A 21,487-nucleotide genomic window follows, 5' to 3' on the forward strand; every position below is an offset into this window, starting at 1 on the left:
GGCTTGCACTCTCCTCACTGGCCTATTAAACACTGCAGCCTGTTTCTCACCAAAAGGACGGAAGGGGAATCATCAATCTTTAGCCACATTTTAGATGATGCTGTCATAAAAAAGGACACACAAAGCACCCAGAAAGCACTTGGGAATTATTCCATGTTATTTGTTACTATCAATACATATCGTGCAGAGGAACTGACAGCAGGCATGACAGACACAGAAGGCCACAAGTTTTCTTGACTATAAAATATTCCTGATCCTGTTTTGAGAACAGTACTTCAAGCGGGATGGCCTGAAGCAATTGCAGAGAACAATCTGGTAAAGCTTGGAAATGGGGACAGTGCCTTTAATATTTTGGACCACATGACTTTCCACCTTCACCATATTATTAAGTAACTACACAAAACAATTTGAAAAGCAGTCAGAGTAAGAACCTCCAGCTTTCTCACTAGCCCATTAAAAGCATAATTTGAGTTTAACCAGTTGTTAGATGTGGTTAAGGTAATAGTAATAAACAGCAGTACAAAGCAACCCTTTCCAACCCTTACTATTCTATGATTCTATGATTAAGACATTTCAGATTTCCCAAAGTGAATGAGAAAGAAGCCTTCTACTCTGTTTCTTCCAGCATATAATCAAAAATTCAATAGAAGATCGATCCAAACACACAATTACTTCCATGACCCTTATTAAACATTGTGAAGTTCCACATACTTATATTAAATAATTTTTCTTTTAGTGTCTTGAAGCGAGACAACCTGAGCCTGTCTTTAAAATCACAGAATGCTGAGGGAATTCACTGGATTCTATCTTGGAGTACTGGACTAAAGATGGATTTTTAAGTACAACATACATATCAAACTCTAATAAATGCACCATATTTATAAAAAAGTAATTAAGTACCTTCAATGCAATTACTGAAAATTTGTAGAGGCTTCAGATATGAAGTACTGCATGACTGTAATTATAATTTATAATATATCCCTTTTCCATATGAGTCCAGTAATTCTAGTCTTTCTGCAGTTTACTGAAGCATAATTAAGAATTAACAGTAACCCTCCCCCCCTCAGAAACTTAATAAATATTTATTTTAGCCTTTTCTAAAAATACAAGGAACAACAATCACACTGCATTCAAATTTTCTGAGAACCATTCAGACATTCTCTCAGCTTCTGCTACTGACAAGGAGGGAGTTAGAGAGTTTCAGTTATGCAGAACAAGTAAAGTGAAATCTGCCTTTTTTATTAGTAAAAGAAAATATTACTAGTGTTCAGTACACAGAAGGTCTCACAGCCTTTAGCTAAACACCTGTATTTCTTTGAATATGAAAAATGCATTTCTTGAGGCCTGCGAAAAGTTTGATGTTTAAGAAAAATGACAGCTCAGGCTTCTGAAAAGGAATAATGCTAGGAGTGACAGTGAAGGGCCACCACTTCACACAGCAACAGCAAGACCAGCAGACGACGCTTGGCAACAGTGATCCCAGCCCATACAGTCTAAAATCCAGACATCACAAAAATCAGTTTGGGCATCCTAAATGTACAATATGACCATTAAGAATTTCAGTACAAAATGAATCTATCTATGCCCAGAGAAATCTAAAACAGATGGGATTTCTTGCGATAAATTATTCAAACAAGTCAATGAGGATTTGTGCATCTGACCTGTGACTACATAAATTATCAACAACTAATCTACAAATTGTAAGTAAAAAGGAGACCTGTTATTGAAATCAAGCTATACGAGCATACCAAACCCAAAGATTTTCAATGATAATGCTCGCAGCCCTATCAGTATCAGGAATTAACTTTAATTCCTTGATTCAAGAATGAAAAACTAAAAAGTTGGATGCTCTGGTCTACAAGAACCTAGGAGTTTGAAATAGGATATGCCACAAAATTTACATTTACTGTTCAGACTAGATGATTGCACTCATTCCCCCAAGCACCATTAAAATTACATTTTGAATGCTACTCAATCAGATTCAGTTTTGTTTGTTTGAACAAACAAAATGGTAGGATATTTAATAATGCTGAGAAGATAAGAATTAATGGTAACTGCTATATTCAATTATTAGAAAAAGTAGCATTTGTGTCGCTACAATAAAAAACAACACTGCCAGCATTTTTCCTAGCTTTAGCAGGTTTGTTGCATTCCAGAATACAGAAAGTAGCATGGGACATCTAAAAAGGAAAAATAAAAACACTCTTCTTGTGGGTTTTGAAATATTTTTCATACTGGTACAGAACTTCTCGTAAATAGCACTTCCATTGCCAACTCTCAATACTACCCAAACCTCATAATATTGCCTTCCACTTTAGGTGACAAAACCTCTTATTTTTACTAAATCAGTCCTGAAAACCAATGAATTGATCTGATAATCCTGTTCCACATCTTTATTTGAACTATAGAAAAAAAAAGGAGGGGGGAAAAAAAAAAAAAGAAAAGAAAAGATGCTTTGTTTGTTTAGATTTTTTCTTTCTTAACTTCAAGCCAGGGGGTGATTGTGGGCAAAGAACAGAGAATTAGCTAATGTAACTTGGCAAGAGCACCCACTGTGAGTGGGATAGAAAAAAGACAAAAAACTCAGAAATGAAAAAAAAAATAAAATTCTTCAAGTGTATTTATGAGAGACAGAAAAAAAACATGAGAGATATTAGAGAGATGCAATAGAAACATATTAAGCACACAGGAAAGCTGTTAAGTCAGCCTTAAAATAGAAGTTAACTGCTTTCTTTCTCCAGGGATTTTTACAACACACACATTTTACTGTCTTAAAAAGGAAAGAAGCATCAATCTGAATACATCTTGCTGAAGTGTCTTAAATAGCATACTTCAAGGAAAAAAAAAACCCAAACCAGGATTATGAAAAAAAATAAAAATTTGAAAACTGAATTTCTTGGAGCTCAATCATCTAAGCATTTGTTCAGTTTCACCCATCCACCTCCCAGAAGATATAGTTTGCAAATCCTGAGACCGATTTCCAAAAAGATCAAGAAGGAGAAAGTTCATTTGGATTAAAAAGAGCAAGGTCTGGTTATCTGCTATCTTTGCATACTTTGAAGAAAACCAAACATTTAGAAGTAAGACTTGAAGTTTCTTTGGTCTAAGATTTTGGAATAAAATATTTTTGATGAAGTTATTTCGGAGAAATGTAGAAACTACTGTAGCTGCTTTTAAAATTTAAATAACTTCTGATCCAAATTACAGGATTGATCACTCTGGTTTTGTTGTATTTGAAGGTTCATTTCATGAATTTTCTCTGCTGATGACAATAAAACCATTCTATTTGGTTCTTTAAAACAAATTCTAGACAACATTTTCAGAAAATTAGTCCTCAGCACAGACAAGCCCCTGTAAAATGGTATACACTAGACAGAAGATCAAAACCTCCATGTCTACTATAATAGTATCCCCCACAAACATGCAAAAGAAGATAGTTAATAGCTGAAAAGCAGTTAGAAGCTCCACAAAGCAAAAGCCCTTTATAACACTCAGGAGCTGACCAAATTAAATTTGTCTGCTAAACCTCACCTGAATTAGCTGCACTCATTTCAGTAAGAACACCCTTTTCTGGCATAGAAGCTATATAGTTTTCCAGTGAGTTTCTCTGAAAGCAACCTTATGAGCTACGAATTACTTCACATTTCACACATGCTTCTGAAGAGAGGACACGTTTCCATAAGTGAAGTGCAGTCTGAGATTGGCCTGCATCATACTTAACACAGAGCAGCTGAGAAATTGGTTTGTTTCTGACAATAGATCAGAAAGCACTGTCACACTTCTGCATGTCTTGGAAGTTCAAGATGGAGACTTGCTTCTAGGTGTAACCACCAGAAGCATAGGGTATAAGCTTTGTCACCTTAATCAGTGTACTACTTAGCACGTGAATTTAGGAAAAGAACATTTTTTTATCACTGTATTTAGATGATATGTGACACAATTAACTAATGGACTACTTGTGTTACAAGTCTTTAACATAAGGAAGGTTAGAAGGACATGACGAAAGTCAGTTCGCTCAGGACACTACCAGAACATCTACCATACAAGACTGCACTGAATGGTATAGGAACCTAGCTGAATTGGAACATCAAAATGATGCAGATACCAAGGATTCACACTTGCCAAACAAGATACTTAGGTGAAAGTCACTAAAGGATTTGTACAGGGGGAAGAGTGACATAGGAGGACCAGTGTAGCACTGACTTGATCCTAATATGTCACTTCTGACAACACATCACTCTCAATGCTTCTGGGGACATGCACGAAAATGTCATTGACTGTATGGACAGTAGTGGGTGAGAAACAAGTTGCCAGAAGACCAACTTATGAAAACACAGAGGGAGGATAAATGTCAGCTTCCTTTTGTATTTAGTAATTGTCCTCTGCAGTTTTGTTAAGAAATGATGCTTGATGAGCATATTATTACACCAACAATGTAGTTTAACACAGCTTTGATGCTGTACAGCTGTACGTTAGACCTCAAACTTCTTGGAAGCATTCTTTCTACAAATAATTTCAGGTAACTTGGTAAAATAAAAGGCAACCAAAATATACAAAACATAGCATGTTAAAAAAACTTATTTCTTTTGACTTAATTCTAATCAGTGTTTTCTCAAAACAATGCAACATGGCAATTAAATAAGAAACACCTTCAACAAAACTTTTTTTTTTTTTAAATATTTTGTTAATTCCTCCACTGAGAATTACTTTATAAAATCTTACTATGCAAACTTTTATATACTGTTCATTCTTTGAAAAGGACAGCTCGACATCTGACAGAACAAGAAGTGTTAGTTTCCATATTACTCTTCCCCTCCTTCCCACCTCAAGAACATCTGTCAAGCTCTCAAGTTCTGTTCAGCTCCCTGAAGAATTTCAGTTATTCACACAGCAAAATTGTATAGGTTAAGAAGTAAGTAGCGATCTTAACCTGAAATATATTGTATAATAGAGGGAATCGGAAATACAAACCTAGTCATGGAAAAAATTAGTTTTGTCACACTCCTGTATCTTTCCCCCTTTGACTAGATGCATAACATCCAATTAAAAGAGGGGGGAAAAATGCCATGTAAAGAGACAAATGAAATCATCCCTCCCTTCAGAGCTCAGAATGACTCTAGAGGACTAGAGCCTGAAGCCTAGAAAGGCACACATGCTCTTTCCTGTTGCAGACAGAAAGCTTTACTTTTTGTATATGAGAGACAAAATTACAGAGAAGTTATATTTGCTGAGAACTGTACAACCAATTTTAGCTCAGTGGTTATTTTCAGAATAGTCTTTATCCTGTTTCTCTGTAGGATATTACTGCTATTAAGGAACAATACCATCATCCAACCCCACCAAATTCTGTGTATGTATTTCACCATTGCCCATTCTGTTTCATGCAATTCTACACTCATCATTTGTGCTATCAGCACCTGATAAGCTGTAGCTATTGGGTTACTTTCACTTCTTATGTAACAAACTAAAAGAAACATTTTGGAAGCACTGGTCCAAACATTTAGCCAAAACTTTTATGCAACTTGTCACCCTGCCCCCCAGAAGAAAGATCTCCAGCTATTACCAAATGAGAACCTGAAAAACTATGCTATTTATCACTGCCTAAAAAATCACTACCCAGAAATGCCATGGAAATAATTTTGTAATTAAAAGAGGCCTCCTATAGTCTTGATGTGTTACTAATAAAATGTGAGTTTCAATTTATAAGACAGTGCAAATGATTTAACAATGGCGATAAGTTTTCCTTTTCCTATTTAATGAAATGCCCACAATTTTTTGCCTGAGGGTTCATGATTGACCTTCCAGAAAAGCAAGTTATTTAGAAATATACAAAGATAAAAACTTAAAATCAAATAATCCAGGAAAAAAATATATACTTAGGATGTCGGATGTCTGGCAGGGATCGTTCCAGTGCTATGTTGTTGCTAACAAATATGTTGAAACCATTTTCTCTATATGCAGAATCATCGTGGTCTTCCTCTGTAAGTGGGTACGGCTTTCCATGTTCACCTTTCCCTACAATGAAAAAATACAATTATTTGCCTTCAACTGACAGCACAAAATGGACTACAAAGGCAAAAATAAGTTCGACTGAATTTCAATTAGTACACTGTGTCTGGAATATCTCTAAGGAACTTCTTGCAATGTCTTTCACAATGTTCTTGTTACTTCCAATACAAAAATATGAAGTAGATAACAAATAATGGGACTCGGAGGCCCCTCAGAATTCACCCAATCCATCCAGCTTTCCTCCTTTCCAGAGACACAATCAGCTTAAAGCATTTTATACATAAAAACGTGAATTGAGCCAAGACTTTTTTGCATCAGAATTGAGCTTTCATAGCAAAATTACGAACAAATGAATCAGCTCCAGCAATTCTCCTTCTGACTGATACGAGGAACCTGGTTACTCAGTTACTCTACACTTTAGCAGTCAGAGCACCCCTCCCTCACTTACCTTTTCCAAAACCAACTTTTGCATTGAAGTTTCGGGTGTTCAACTTTCAAAAATAAATGGTTAGAAAACCAAATGTTTTGCTCTGGGCTCCTTGAACACTCTTGCACTTCAAGGGACCAGCCAGATGTACTCAGTGCTTCTAATGTCTCAGCACTGCTGATTTGTTTTCAGAAATTGCTCACTTTGGTTCCCTAAAGAAATTATCTGCTCATTTCCTGGCAAAGAACAGGCCTTCTATTCTAGCTTTTTATTCCCAAGTTAGTTCTCATCATCAGTCACTTGGCTTGCTTAGCACCTACCTCAGGCAAACTACACCTCTATTTCTTCCAGGCAGAGAGTAGAGAACACACAAAAACACTTCAAAGCAAATCAGAACATGAAAGCCTTCATCTCTCAATTATTTTTATTCTTCTTTCAGAGGATGAACTCTTCAGAGTTTCTAATCCCTTCATGCCTACTCAGGTTCTCAAGAAGATACACTTTCTACTGCATCCAACTGATCAACTTATAACCTCTCTGTCCTTCTCTCTCCAGGCCCACTTATAAGAAAATACCTCCTTCTCCCGGAGATCTTTTAGAGAAATTTATCAACTTCCCAGCTGGATTTGATAAATGACCACCTGATCCCCAGCTAATCAGGAGAAGCTGCAGGAGGGGATGAAGAGAAAGTAACTGCAAGATGAGAGAAACATCCGGTGGTATTCTTAAAGCCCGTGAGCATCTCTCAATTCTCTATTTCATATTGCACAAGCATTAAACGTTAAAAACATAGAATATGCAACTAAAGATGCTGTAGCCTCTAAATTTTAGATCTTTTTCAGCTAAAATAATAATTTTTTATGAAAAACTTTGCGCATATAATTGCAATTTCATTTAAATTCTGAAAGAAAATAAGGTTACTTACAGAGGAAAAAGGTTTCTATAATGAAACACTCTTTGTTTATGGTACTTCATTACTAATACGTACCTTGCCGCCTTTTTTTTTAAACATCCCCAAATGCACATAACATACTAACAAAACACAAAATCTGAGATTAAGTTTCTATGTGAGTCCTTATGATTTCATCCTAAGTATGGGGAGGAACCATAATATTAAAAAGATAGCTGACGAGACAGATTACTACTTAAAATTCAATAGCACAATCATATGAAATCTGTTTCATAATACAGTAACAATAAGCTACTGTCATTCAATCCCCAAGACATAGAAACTTTAGCCCCTCTTGTAGCACATATTCTAAATAGACTATTTTAATTTTCTTTTAGTAAGACATTTATCCAGGTAGTTACAAATATAATGGAAATTCCAGAATAAATTACCTATATGATAAAAACATGCTATTACTAATTGATGTTTTTGCAATATAATTGTCTGTATATTCCAGCTATTCATCCTGTATGAAGAAAGGTGGATTCTTTGCTTTTCTTAAAGATGTCCATTTGGCTATTCAGGAGATGACTACTTTTTATAGTACTGTAGTTTCTTCATATTATCCCCTGCTAGTGAAACTGAAAGCAAGTACTTTTAAAGTAAACTTCCACTCTTACTGAATATGGAGCACTATCACTGTGCATAAGCCAAAAGAATAGATATCTTGGTGTTATCTAGAACAACTCAGATACCGGCTGAACTTTCTTATATTGTGCTGCAGAAGTATTTGACCAATTGCAGTCTATAAATTGCTTTTGCATTTATACATTGAGTTGAGCCATGAGGCGCACTAGAAATTGTGAAGTGTGACTCTTTCCTAACACTATATTAAAATACAAAATAAAACACATAGAGCATGAATAGTGGCTTGTGGGCTTTTATGAATCCCATGAATCTCCCAGCTTTCTTGTTTGTTTGCTTTCTCACCCTGCAGCTCCTGCTGATTAGCTAGGGATCAGGTGGTCATGTACCAGCTCCAACTGAAAGCAGTTGGCTAATTTCAGTAAAAGACCTCAAGTAAAACCAGGCTATTTCTTATGAGGAGGAGAGAAATAGAGAGCTTGGAAGACAAGTATTAAAAAAAAAAAAAAGAAAAAAAAGGAAGTACAGCTTTTGGATAATCAGTAGGCCTCAGGAGTTCCTTTTGTACAGAAAATTGCCATGTATCGAGTCTCACAGCATTACAGATTATTATAAGCACATTAAAACTCTCTTCTGTCACTAATTTGCTTTCCTAGATGACTGACAGTAATTGCCATCACTGGACACTGGTTTGCAGCTGGACTATCCAAAAGTTTACGTGAAATGTCAGGGTGCCAAGGGGAAACTTCACAATGCAAGAAGAGTAAAATTTTGGTGAAAAGGAGCGTGAAGGAGTGTGAAGGAGTTCAATGTCCCATTACTGGCTATAGAGAGCTACTTTAAACCCACCAATAGACAGATATAAGCCCTCCTATACTATTTGTTCTGCCTGAAGGCAAAACAGCAATTCAGAAAGTGCATAAGGGGTATAAAGTATTGTAGAGAAGAGAATAAAAAAGCCTGAATTTTCGGCCTCTTTGAGTTTAAAAGGGGGCTTACCCAAATGTGATGGATAAAATCAATCTAGCACTTGATACTCTCTCCGAGACTCATTTGCAATTGCAGATTAAAGAATCCCAGAATATTAGAGCAATCAGATATTTTAGTTCAGTTACTTGGATTTTGATTTTTCAATGAGGTGGGAAAGAAGAGGAAGAACCCAAAAGCACAAGAATGACACATATTCAACATGGGCCCAAAAATCCCATTAGAATGCTCCATTGTCTGAGAAGCCTAACAACACTGTTTAATTCATACAATGCTGTCTTTGTGATTACAGAGTTATTACACTGATTTTTAATTCAGTACTCAATATAAGCAATATTTTGAAAATATGTTTGGGGTTTTTTTTTCTTAAAACACTATGATGGTTTTGGAATTGACAATTCTACATTGCTTAGTATTATGTTATTGTAAGAATTTTAATATACCATCTCAAAATGCTTCTCCACAGATACTCCGATAAACAAAATAGTGAAGTAAGGTATTATAACCATCCAGATAAAATACTAGCTTAGCCAAATATTAGATGCTCTGGAAGGCTTTTTTTAGCCCCACTCAAGGTTGTTACTGTCTCCCAGGAAACAATACACTCTATACCTAGTCCTAAAGGTTTTAAGTTTTATGCTTGACAACTTGTGATAAGTGACAGTTCAAGGATACCTCAGTTAAAGCATCTTCTGCTTATTTTAAATACAGATACAGCAGAAGGAGAACAAACCCTCTTGTACAACGGATGGCATGAAGGGCAGAGGACTAGGGTGAGAAAGAAAATAATGCAAAAACCCCATTCCGTATACTTGGTACAAATGTGTAATAGCAGAATAATGGCTCTGGATCAGCAACATTGGTACAGTCGCCAGGTATAATAATTATAAAGACAATAAGGATATTATTGGCAAAATCTATCAGCTGTAAATCAATTTGAACATGTAACAGTTGTGCACTACTTCATAATGCAACGGACAGGGGACCTTGCTTAAAATTAAAAACATCAAAACACATTGCAACAACTTCTGGTTTCAGGGTCTTTTGGGTTTTGTTTTGGGTTTTTTTATAATTGAGATAAATATTATTTATAATTAAACAGGCATGGTAAAATAGATTGGCTTTGCCATATAAGTTAAAAGAAGTTAAGCAGTTGCTTGACATCTTAACAGAGGAAACTACATAGATAAAGAACAAAGCTACTCTGTCTGTAAGGAGGAAGGTGTACAAATCTGAATTATTTACTGTTTATATTCACCGCTATTAGTTTACTCAGAGAAGACTTCACAGTCACACCAAGTCAAGACTATAATTCAGAAAAATATTTAAGCATACCCTTTACTTGAAGCATTCATGCATCCTTTAATCCAATAACAGTTGTAATAGGGAATAAGAATTCTCCATGTCCTAAACGCTTTCCTAAATAAAATGACTTTAATACATAAAACTACAAATAAGTAAGTCTTCTTAGTTACAGTGCATCTTTTTACTTTGGATAAAATAATTTTGTCCTTTTTTTTAAGTATATGAGGAATTTTGTCTACTACCTCTAAATATTCCGTGCAGAATCTAGTACAACACTGTCTGTGTGCATCATATGTAAACTCAGAGCCCATCCTCTCACATGAAAGTTCTCATGGGTAGAACAGATAGATACCTAATCTTATCCTAGAGCAATATTTCAATACAGAACTGAAGTCCCATGGAGGGCAGACTGATTGTAGTTAGCAACGGTAGACACAGAAACACAAATTCAAAATTAATGCAGTCACACATCAGCTTCAGAAAAAAAGTGTAAAAGGGGAAATGAAGATCATCAGCTGAATAAAAGCATTAAGGTCAGACATCATCTTCCACCTTCTTGCCACATAAACCTCTATACAATAACCTTTTATGCTCCCCGATACAAGAGTAAGCATGCAACTGCTCTGTTTAAAGCAATGTGTGCTATTTTCTACATAATTTCTGAATTTCCCTAATGCATGCCTGTATACAGGTTTCCCATCTTGCACTGCGGAGATGAATTTCATATTATTTTGATTAATAAGTATAACAGGTTATCAATTCAAACCGCCACCACATTCTGCTTTTTGGGGAAGTGAATTTCCATTTGAACATAAACAAAGCCATTTCATTCCTTACTTTTCCTTATTCTCACAGACAGAGGGTGGGGTGCAGCACATCTGCTAAAATACTAGTTACATTATCTTGAACAGAGAGGTGGTTTAATAAATGCACTAAACAGTGAATGCCTCAGCTTCTCTTGGAGCATCTACACTTGATGGAATTCTCATCTTGTTTGCAAATTTTGCATTTTCAAACCTTTAGAAGACATGTAAGTGAACAATTTTTACCTAAAATTAGTTAAGAGTCAAATCAGGGACCAGTACAGACTAGTCCTTGGGACAAAAAGGGAAAAAGGAAGTTGTTTTATCAATCACTTTCTCCTTTTATACCAGAAAAGAAACTGCTTACTTTGAACAAATGTTTTTTTTATTTTGTTTTTTGTGATTCTACATGTTTATACCAATTTCCAGTAAAAAGTATGAAAGTTTTAATTCAATAAAGGCATGAAGGAATTTTCTTTGCTGATTTTTTATGGAGAGAGAAAATTAAAACTGCACATGCCTTATGTGAAAGTAATTGTCTTCATATCAAATGGGACTATCTAGGTAGTAAAAAATGAGTGTGTGTATATATGTCACAGTTTTTCAGATAGCTAAGAAGAACACTTTAGTAACTGTATGAATAGTGAAACAATGGGATAGGCAATCCCGGGAACTGTAGAATCCATGAATAGTCAAGAAAGAAATTATAGCATGCCTCAGATGTATGATCGATACAACTTTGGCCATCTGTTGAGGTTGATCCCAATCTTAAATTTCTATGAACTCTATGAGAAATAGGAGGAAGACTTGGGGTAAATTGCTGGAATTACATTTTTCCCCAGAGTCAATAAAACATGTATCAGAAACTGAAATATACCACAAGTCTATTCCACTTTTCCCAAACTTCTCAGAGTATCACATTAGTTGTACAACTTCACAGGCCTAATTTACAGGAAAGCAACTGAACTGATTTTACATCAATGGAAACAGGATCAAAAACACTTTTTTTTTTTTTTTTTACTCTGCTTAGTAACAGCCATTGCAGTAAGATTTACAATAATTTTAACTATTACATAACTCATAACGCTGTCAAGGTCACAGGCAATAGAAAAGGCTTTTCCTTAGCATTACAGACACAGCTATAATTGAATCTTATGGAACAGGGAAAAATAAAAAAACCTGTCAAGGAAATCCTGAGTAATACATTTGCAAGTAAGAATAAATTTCTTTCTAAATATATAGTAAAAATTATTTATTACTGCTTCAATATCAAACTACTACAGAACACAATCCAAAATTTACTAATTTTCTGGTAGAAAGCATTCAAATTTCTACTATTTTATTAACCTTGAGATGACAGTAGCATATACAGGTTTTTGTTTCAAGGACCATGTAGTCCTCAGTAAGTGGTATAGATGATATGTTATCGTCCTTTCTGGATTGTTGCTACAGTAGCATGATGGTCAGCAGGAGAAATATGAGCTAAATTGTTTCTCTCTTCAGGAATGGCTTTATAGAAGAACAATAGGTTTGGAGAAAAAGGGAAAAAAACATATAACTTTAAAATTTGTTATTTGACTGCTGGCTTACATCCAGAATGGAATGTTTGTTTTCCCAACAAACCACAAACCAAATCACAAGAACAACAAAAAAAACCCCGAACAACAAACAAAAAACAGAGAGAGGAATATGCTCCTTAAAAAAACTAAAAGGGTATATTCATACTGTACTGTAGTTGGATCTTTAGAATATTGTTTGCTTACCATTCACATGAGAGAAAAATGAAAGTAAACTGTTGCTAACACAGAAATGAGATCTATACTTAGAGCAGTGACACATTTTCCCACCCCTCAAGAAAAAGAAATCCCATACTGGGTAGGAGGTAGATAAAGGAAAGGCATTTCCTGGAGAGAAGAGGAGATGAGAGGGACAAATGGGAACCTTTTATTTTACATATGTTTGAGAGGCATTTCTATAAAAAGAAACAGAAACTGCTAGCAAAAGACACATGGTGAGGCAGGGCAGTTAAAAGCTGATTAGAGCAGCAGTGTGGCGAGCAGAAGAATGAAGCAGCATGGGTAGCAGAGCAAGAAAAAGCAACATCAGGCAGAGTGGCAGAAGGACCAGGTTACAGCACCAAAGCTCTGACAACTTGAATCAGGTCTTATTGCCTCACAGGAATCCACAGTTCCCAAAAGTAATGAAGGATTTCATTCAGGAGTGGGGAAAAATCAGCTGGCCTATCCAAAGAGGACTACAAAATTATTATTGTTACACTTAAGGAATTAGTCCTTATATGTTTTTTGTTTAATAAAATATTGTTTGCTAAGTCAATTATTTTCAAGAACTAAAAATGAGCTCAGCTCTCTCAAGATTAATTCCTGCAAGTATCTAGGCATTTTATTAGATTGCACTGTAAATTTCAACCTGGCCTGTTGGCAGTTGTGTCCTGGCAGAAAAGGTGCACTGTGCAGGTAACAGTTGGAGCAATCCAACCCTGCTTACAGTAACTTTTATACCACTCATTTCATTTTGGTCATTTTAAATCAAGACACTGTGCTTTATATCTTAAATATGTGCATTTTCTCAATCAATAATAAATTCCTAAATCATATAGCCTGTGCTTTATAGAAAATAAGAGTAATGTCTCCCTCACCTTTTTCATCCATTCAAAACATTAAAAATGCAGCCTCTGAATTTTCAACATACGCATCATGGAGTAGAAACACAGTGTGTGGAGAAAAGTGATTGCTTTAAAATATATCATGAGGTTAATCAGTGGCATCGTCGTGTTTCAGAAGAAGAAGGACTGCATATGATCTCTGAAAAGTAAGTTGTCTGTAGGCTTGAACAAAAGCTTCACAAAAATAAATAATGTTTTTAAAAAATCTATCACTTGCTGCAAGTACTACAATGGCTTGCCAGGCAGAAAGACTCATTCTACCCCCCTTCCCACTTTAATAAGTCTAGAAAAAAAAGGAAGAAAAAAAACCTCACCATACTATTTGGTATGTCCAGTGTATTTAGAATGCCACAGTGTACGATGCAAGATAAGCAGCAACAAATGCTGTTTTGATATGAGCTGCTCTATCACTATAGCAGAGCAGCAATATCCTCAGTAGTGTTCTGCAGGCTGAGCTGAATCTAATCATAACTCTGTAGCCAGTGGATGCACAGTACATCTTCTATTTAGTCTAACTACTTATCACCAAATGCCACAGCCACTGGAATGCTTTTTTCATTTAACATTAGAACAGACTGGCTGTGGACCATTAATCAGAGACAAATGCTGAAAGAGCAAGCATGTGAGCAATAGAACACAACCATAAAAAAGGCTTCACAGTTTGGTTTAGTAACTGAACGACCTGCTAGGATAAAAAAGGACCTACGATGGAACAAGATTACCTGAAAAAAAAAATCTAATACTCTTAAGGTGTTTGTTTCAGTGATTAAATAAATTAATTCCCATAAACTGCATCAAGAATGGCATTCTAATAGTCTCTAGTACCAGTGGGTCTTCTATAATTAATGCATGTGTCCACGCTGATCTCTTGAAAGAGCTCAGAGTGTTACTAACATGGTATATGCATGAACTAGAACAGCTCCACAAAGTTAATGCAAAATTACAGCTGTGTAGATATAGTTTTAGAAAGCCCAGAAATAAAAACTGATGGGGTTCTAACAGCTGTAATTAATAACACAAGACTTTTACCTCCCCTTCTTTTTTTTTCTTCATTCTAAGATTGTAATATAACCATGTGCTGTTTACTGCATACCATCACAGGAAAACAAAGAGGATGTTAATGGAACAAACTTATTAATAGTAGTTCTTGAATTCTTTCTTTTTTTTTTTTTTTTTTTTTTAATAAATGCAACCTAAACTAGCTCTAGAAGCCGGCTTTGTAGCTGTTGCACAACAAAGATGGAATAACCTGTAAAAATGAATTTAGCTAAGTATGAGTTAACATTATGCAACAGCGTAGTCACTCTTGCACTGGAAGCACTGCTTCATGATGTGCATCCTACAGAGAAAGAATATATGAGCTGTCATGGCTCCCAGCAAACTTAGGTTTAGCTTGTAAGACCCCTTAGAGAAAAAAATAAAATAAAATATATCCATTCTTCATATGAAGATATAGTAAATATTCACAGTTAAAGTCTGAGGCAGACTCAGGAACACAAACTATGTCACCTGATTCCCCACATGGTGACTCAGGCCATCCTTCTTCCTATTGTAAAGTTGAGAAGAGCACCTATAAGCAAGCAGAGTTTGCACACTCAGGGCCAAGAAGGTAACTTCCTCAGGCAATATATATGTGTTTTATTGCTTTCTCAGGTGCACTCTGATCTATATATTATATAATGTAGTGACATATTTCTGAGATGATAATTACTTTAATATGAAACTGAAGCTGAGTATGCAAATAATTATCTGGTTTAATAAAAAAGCAGCCACCCTCACCCCCACACATTCAGAGATACTATTATTATCCTCAAGACAAACAATATAAGCCTAGGGAACTGTATTAACATTTCAAGACATAGCAAAGTGCAGTAATGACAGATGAACTACCGAAACTCATGTTATGTCACGATCTTGGGACTGGTCTATCTAAGTCCTTCTGCTTTACTTAAAACATAATGAATTTTTTTCCACCACACCCAAAGAAGCACTTTGAATCTCAACACCCTTCTCCTTTTCATGTTTTCTTTTGGTGAATCAGACACGTTACTCTTCTGTAAACTGTTTCAATGCTGCATGTACTCACTGCTACCACACTACCCAGTGACTGTCTTTCCCTCTTCTTATACTACTAATGCTGCAATCATTAATATTGCCTTTTATAATTCATTTTGTGGTTTAAAACACATTCTATCTTTAAAAGAGCCTTATGTCTGACTGACATTCCTGTGGTAAGGAGAACTAAATTTAATGCTTCCCTGCTATGAGGACAGCTCTGCACAGCCCTCTTCTTCTCTTGCCATTGATTCACCCTCTCTCTTAATGGCAAGTGTCAAATTAATGCCAGCTTTTTTTCATATCCCTGACACAAATTTGAGTAGATTTCCGATATTAGAGCCAATTTCTTCTTTGGAAGAAATTAATTTGCTGAAAACTGATGTTTGTATTCAGCCAAAAGAAAAAACTTAATTTTTTTTTTTTTTCTTTCATTTTGTTGATGTCTGGGTTGAAGCAAATCAAAAATACATTCTGAAAAGCAAACTTCTAAAATTACAGTCTCTCTTTTTTAAAATCTTATATAAACAACAAAATTTAACTAAGATTATGAAAGAATAGACATCCAAATTGAAAATCCTGTTTGTGAACCAAAACAATACTTCCCCATTTTATCACAGACAGAAAAAAGTTTCACTTTTTAATTTGTCAGTTGTCACTGACAGAAATCACTAGCATGAACTCACTTCCTTTACAATAGATTCATCATCGAGATGATGGTCTGTTAAAATGCATGGAATACACTTAAGCTTATTGAAAGAATCTATCCTTCAGTATGCCTTTAAGAGTGGTTGCTAAAAATAAATAAACGTATAAAAAAAGCATCCCTACACGGTAACATTCACATTTTACGCTAAGTAATGAGGAACCTTCCAACCCACTCCTTTTCTTCTCTCTTTTCCATTTCATTTGTACCAGTTGACCAAGAACTATTTGAACACAAACTGCTCATCCAGGCATCTAGAGAGACAGCTACCCTCAAGGATTAGCATCAAAAGACCTTGTCAAAACAGGGATGTAGCTCCAGAACTTAGTTCTTAAGCTTCCCTCAAACGAAAGGTCTGAACTGAACTATGCCAGTGGGCCAAAACTGTAGCCAAGAACCTTTGTTTTATCAGCACCCTTATTAGCGTTTTTGATATGTGTAATTCTTATCCACTAAATAAAACAGATATTAAATGAAAAAAATGTTATTTGAGTATATGACATTGCCAAGAAATCCTCAGAGTTTCCTAACTTCCATGTAAAACTTCAGATTTCTCAGAAAAGAACCCAAAACAGATGAAAACATGGTCTGTATCACAGTTTATTACAAACTTTAAAAGATTTTGATGGTTGTATAAACCAGGGGGGAAAAAGTCATTTAAATACCATGCTGAAGCGGCAGTATGTTAGTAACTTGCTTAACTTACTGATTAATAGCAGCTAATTAAAATGTCAGCCCTCTAGAACTTTAACAGTGCACAGCTTTCACTCTTCTTTCCAAAGCATGTGAAGTTTGGATTTCTTCCCAGTATAAATGCATTAGCAAAAGCTGGGAACAAAATATATAAAACCCCCAAATAAACTAATATGTTATTTAGTTCAAGGCTTCTTTTAATTTTCATGTGACAATATTAAAATTAGACTGGTCTCTAAACTAAAAAATCTCTCAAGAGTGACTTGAAGTTTTCAGTAACAAAAATAGCCTTTCCCCCAAAAAGCAGGAAAGACGTTCATAAAGGAACTGTCAGTGCTGTGAGGACAAAGGAATTAGCATCCTTTTAGCGTCCACAACTTGCCCTCTGGAGACTATTCCTTCCCTGATTTATACACCAGTACTGTGTGCTTCACGATCAGTGCTTCAGGATCAGGCTCACCTTTTGTTAGTTGCCTTACAAAGGAGCAACTAGAAGTATCAGTAGCCTCATATGCATTGACCAAAGTTTCCAAAACACATACATGATACCTAATTAATTAGCATATAAAACAGAAGTAATAGGGTAACCTGAAATTACTTTGGCTATCATCTAAACATAAAAAAATATAAACCGTCTTAAAGAGTAAATTAACTAAGGAATACCAAAAGCAAGGCTATGTCCATGAATTAAGAACACTGATAATGCAATTTTTATATATATATATCAATTTGTTTGTTTGTTTGTTTTTCAACTGAATTTCCTGGCAAGTCTTACTATTCACATTTCAACATCACTTGCAGGACTTTTAAGATTGCTTAAAAAAAGTTAGTTTCCAGCTTGTAGACAGCAGAACTTCGATGCATGTCAGCAGAACAAAATGCCACTCTCAGAAGTGTGGTTTCTTTTTTTAGTTTCCATTTGTTAGAAGGAGGACGGATTCTCCCAGATATCACGCCACTGCATCACTTGATAAGCTAGTATCTATAAGGCAAATTATAGCAAAACAATCATATATCTCTGCCTTTTCACACATATTGACTAGATGTCAGACAAACTGTTTCACCAGTCCAATAATTTTTCTGTCAGCCTTGTTTAACGAAAACAGGAAAGAAAAGAGTCACCTTCCACATATTTCAGTCATAAACTTTATTGAGATAACTATACTACACATTCACTTTACTTGTGAAGTTAATTCATACCCTCAGAAGAAAAAAGCTATGACAGGAAAGTAGGCACAGTTCATTGGGTTTTTTTAAGGAATGATTGTTAAATCCAAACATCTTGTTGGCCTTTTGAAGGGCTAAAGGTTAAAAAATATTCCCAATTTGTGCTGATGAATTGAACTATATAATCTAAACTGTGTTTTCTATGCATGAAAAAAGTAAGTTTACAATACCTAGTCAAATAGAAGCACACAGATAGTACCATACAATACATTATATATCATCTTTGAAGAATCTTAACAGTTGCAATGCTAAGGAAAGCAACTTGCAAATTTTAGAGTGGAAAGAGATTTCTAATTTCTTTGGAATGGAGTGTTTAGGATTATCATCATGACTATTCTACATCTGTAACATGCAAGATTACCGACTAGTGTGCAGGTAATATGTGACACTAGTATACTATGCTGACAGCAAATTCCCTCAAGTATTATGTAATTAGACCCTCAAAAGAGCCTTGGCCAATTGTTTGGCTGATCTTTAAAACTGAAGTTCCTCTTATGGGCCATTTGACCTGGATTCAGGTTAAAGAAATGTCTTCGTTAAATCTTTAAAAGAAATAGCCTTTAAAGCTCATTGACAGCAGCTTATTCCATGTTTTAAACTTAAAAAGACAACACAAAAATAGTAAGGAAAAATTCCCTTTTGTCTTTGCTTCTGAATTGAAAAATATGGTCTTGATATTCTATAATTGCTGTCAAGTACTTGTTCCAGCTCTTTTGCCACAGTTTTGTTAGGATTCATTTCCCCCTTCTTCTCTGAAATGGAATTTTCATAGCAAAAATCAACACCTCAAAACTGGCATACAAAAGAAAACAATGTTTCTTTGTGCCATTGAGTCAAGCACTAATTGCTCTAAACTGACAAACTTGGTCATTTTTACACCTATCACAAGAGACAATCGACTCAGTTTAGATGGTCTATAGAGCTGTCCTACTCCTTCCACTCGGACAGGTCTAGTCTGAAAGTCTCTCAGCTGTTCGTTCATTTCAAACTCTCCCTGCAAATGAGCCACATGATTCAGAAGACTATCCAGATAGAATTATTTTTTCATAATCACTAAATCTCTCTCTCTGATGACATTTTTTGCTGACACTGAAATTATAATTTTCTTTCTGACTGTCATGGTAAAACTCAACATACCAGTTCAGAAGGGTACACTGAAGATCACTTTCAGGGCTCCAATTAATATGAGTCAAAGGGTTGTATTATGAACTCTGTTCCCCCTTCCTTGGCCTCTCCGGCAGTATTTAAAAATTAGCTTACCAATTATGTTTAGGTGGTATCGCTGATGAGTTTTCAAAGGCAGGAGGCAGGCAGGGAAGAACAGGGAAAGAATTTAGCTAACTACAAGAAGGGCCTCAAATCTTTGCTGTGAGTACCGAGATCACAGAGTTATTGTGCATTAAAAAGAAAGCCTGACTCTGACTTACAGCCACACAAACTCCTTTTTACATAGAGATTTAAGTGGCAAGAATTAGTTCTAGCATGTGAACAGTTTTCTGTCAGAGACAAATGCTATTACAGCCACAGCCTTACACTTCCTGGCTTCTTCTGCAGCAGTGTAAATTTGGTTGTAAGTTGAGATCGAGTGGGGGTGGGTACTAACCCAAAATTACCACTTCGATAATACTGTAAAATGCCATTCCACAGTCTGACGTTTGTAGTCATCCAGGGAAAAACTTAAGCACTTGTGAAAAAAAACAAACCAACCCATATTTTCTAGATATTAGGGTTTAAACTTCTGGAGAAGGCATCACTAAAAAATCTCTTTACAAATCAATATTTGATAGTATAATACCCTTATTTGTGTTTGGCACCTGGCTCCAAACTGGTCTCACTGTTTTCAATATGACATCCAGATCATTAAGCTTGAGTAAGAGTGGTAGAATCAAACATAGTCTACAGCACTTTATATTTACAGGGTAAATGTGTTTTAATATGTGAAACACTTTATACAACTGCAGTAGACTGTAACCATCTTTCATATTATATATCTTTTACATGCCATCTCCTTGACAAGCAATGATTAACAGTATATTTTTGAATTTTTTTTAATCATCTCATTAAGATAAACTGATGAACATTTCCCTCTTTTACAAAACAGTACATTGTAAACTCCATGAAACATAGTCATGATTAATGCTATGAACAATCAGGTTATGACTGTTTACTGAGACCTTGGATACCACTACAGTTCCAATTATATTGCAAGTTCTTAAATTCCTTCTACAGGAATTGCAAGTTCAGAGGCTTAAATTAAATTTAGCATATTTGTTTAATATATAATGTTGACAGAATTCCCAGTGTATAATCCCATCTGAAATATGGGATAAGTAAATCAATATTGTAGTATACACTTCTTTCCCTGCACAACTTTTATTATATTTAGCTGTATAGGTATCACAGAGCTAATTTTTTCATAACTAATAGGGAAATACATTAAATGTTACTATCTGTATGATGCTGCCTCATATCTTTTAGAGGCACTTTGGCACTAGGCATGGCTATGGCAAGTTCTTCTGAATTTAAGAGTGGGCACCGTTCAAAATGATAAGGATTAACCACATAAATTTGCAGGAATTATTCTACTGCATTTTATTCTCAAAAATTATTGAACAGAAATGATGGGGGAAAAAATCACCTGTGCACAGTTTCTTTAAATCACAGAGAAGCCAAATCTCAGGTGGTCACTACTTTTTATTGCTGTACAAAAGCACTCTTGATTCTTTATCCTCATTTTAACATTCCACTCAGGATACAGAGTTTCATTCTATTTCCATTTCATCACGAACATATACAGTTAACTTCTTTTTCAATGTCTGTTTAGCCTGTTTATAGAACTAATCTGTAAGAATGTTTGTTTGTAGAACTATTGAACATACTGTCTGACTGTTTATAGAACTAATCTTTATGAAATGCCTGCACTGAGGCATGTAAAGGTCAAGATCTTTAAAATCCCCTTCTCCTGGTCAAGATAACATTTTGAAGAAGCAGAACGGTAAAGACTATACTGACTATAGGAAATTCCTTCTGTCCACACAAGGCTTCCCCATGCTATTTA

General features: G+C 35.3%; 1 protein-coding gene across 3 annotated transcripts in view; it reads right to left on the bottom strand.

The window, feature by feature from the left end:
• Positions 1–21,487, bottom strand: part of GALNTL6 (polypeptide N-acetylgalactosaminyltransferase like 6) — a 477,061-nt gene that overhangs the window by 286,933 nt on the left and 168,641 nt on the right. For all 3 annotated transcript variants that reach the window (XM_030493369.1, XM_030493368.1, XM_030493370.1), the window contains exon 3: positions 5,877–6,015. In XM_030493369.1, the coding sequence (XP_030349229.1) occupies positions 5,877–6,015 (139 nt within the window). The remainder of the gene's footprint in view (positions 1–5,876; positions 6,016–21,487) is intronic.

Source organism: Strigops habroptila, chromosome 7 (assembly GCF_004027225.2).
Source record: "Strigops habroptila isolate Jane chromosome 7, bStrHab1.2.pri, whole genome shotgun sequence".
NCBI classification, from domain to species: Eukaryota; Metazoa; Chordata; class Aves; order Psittaciformes; family Psittacidae; genus Strigops; species Strigops habroptila.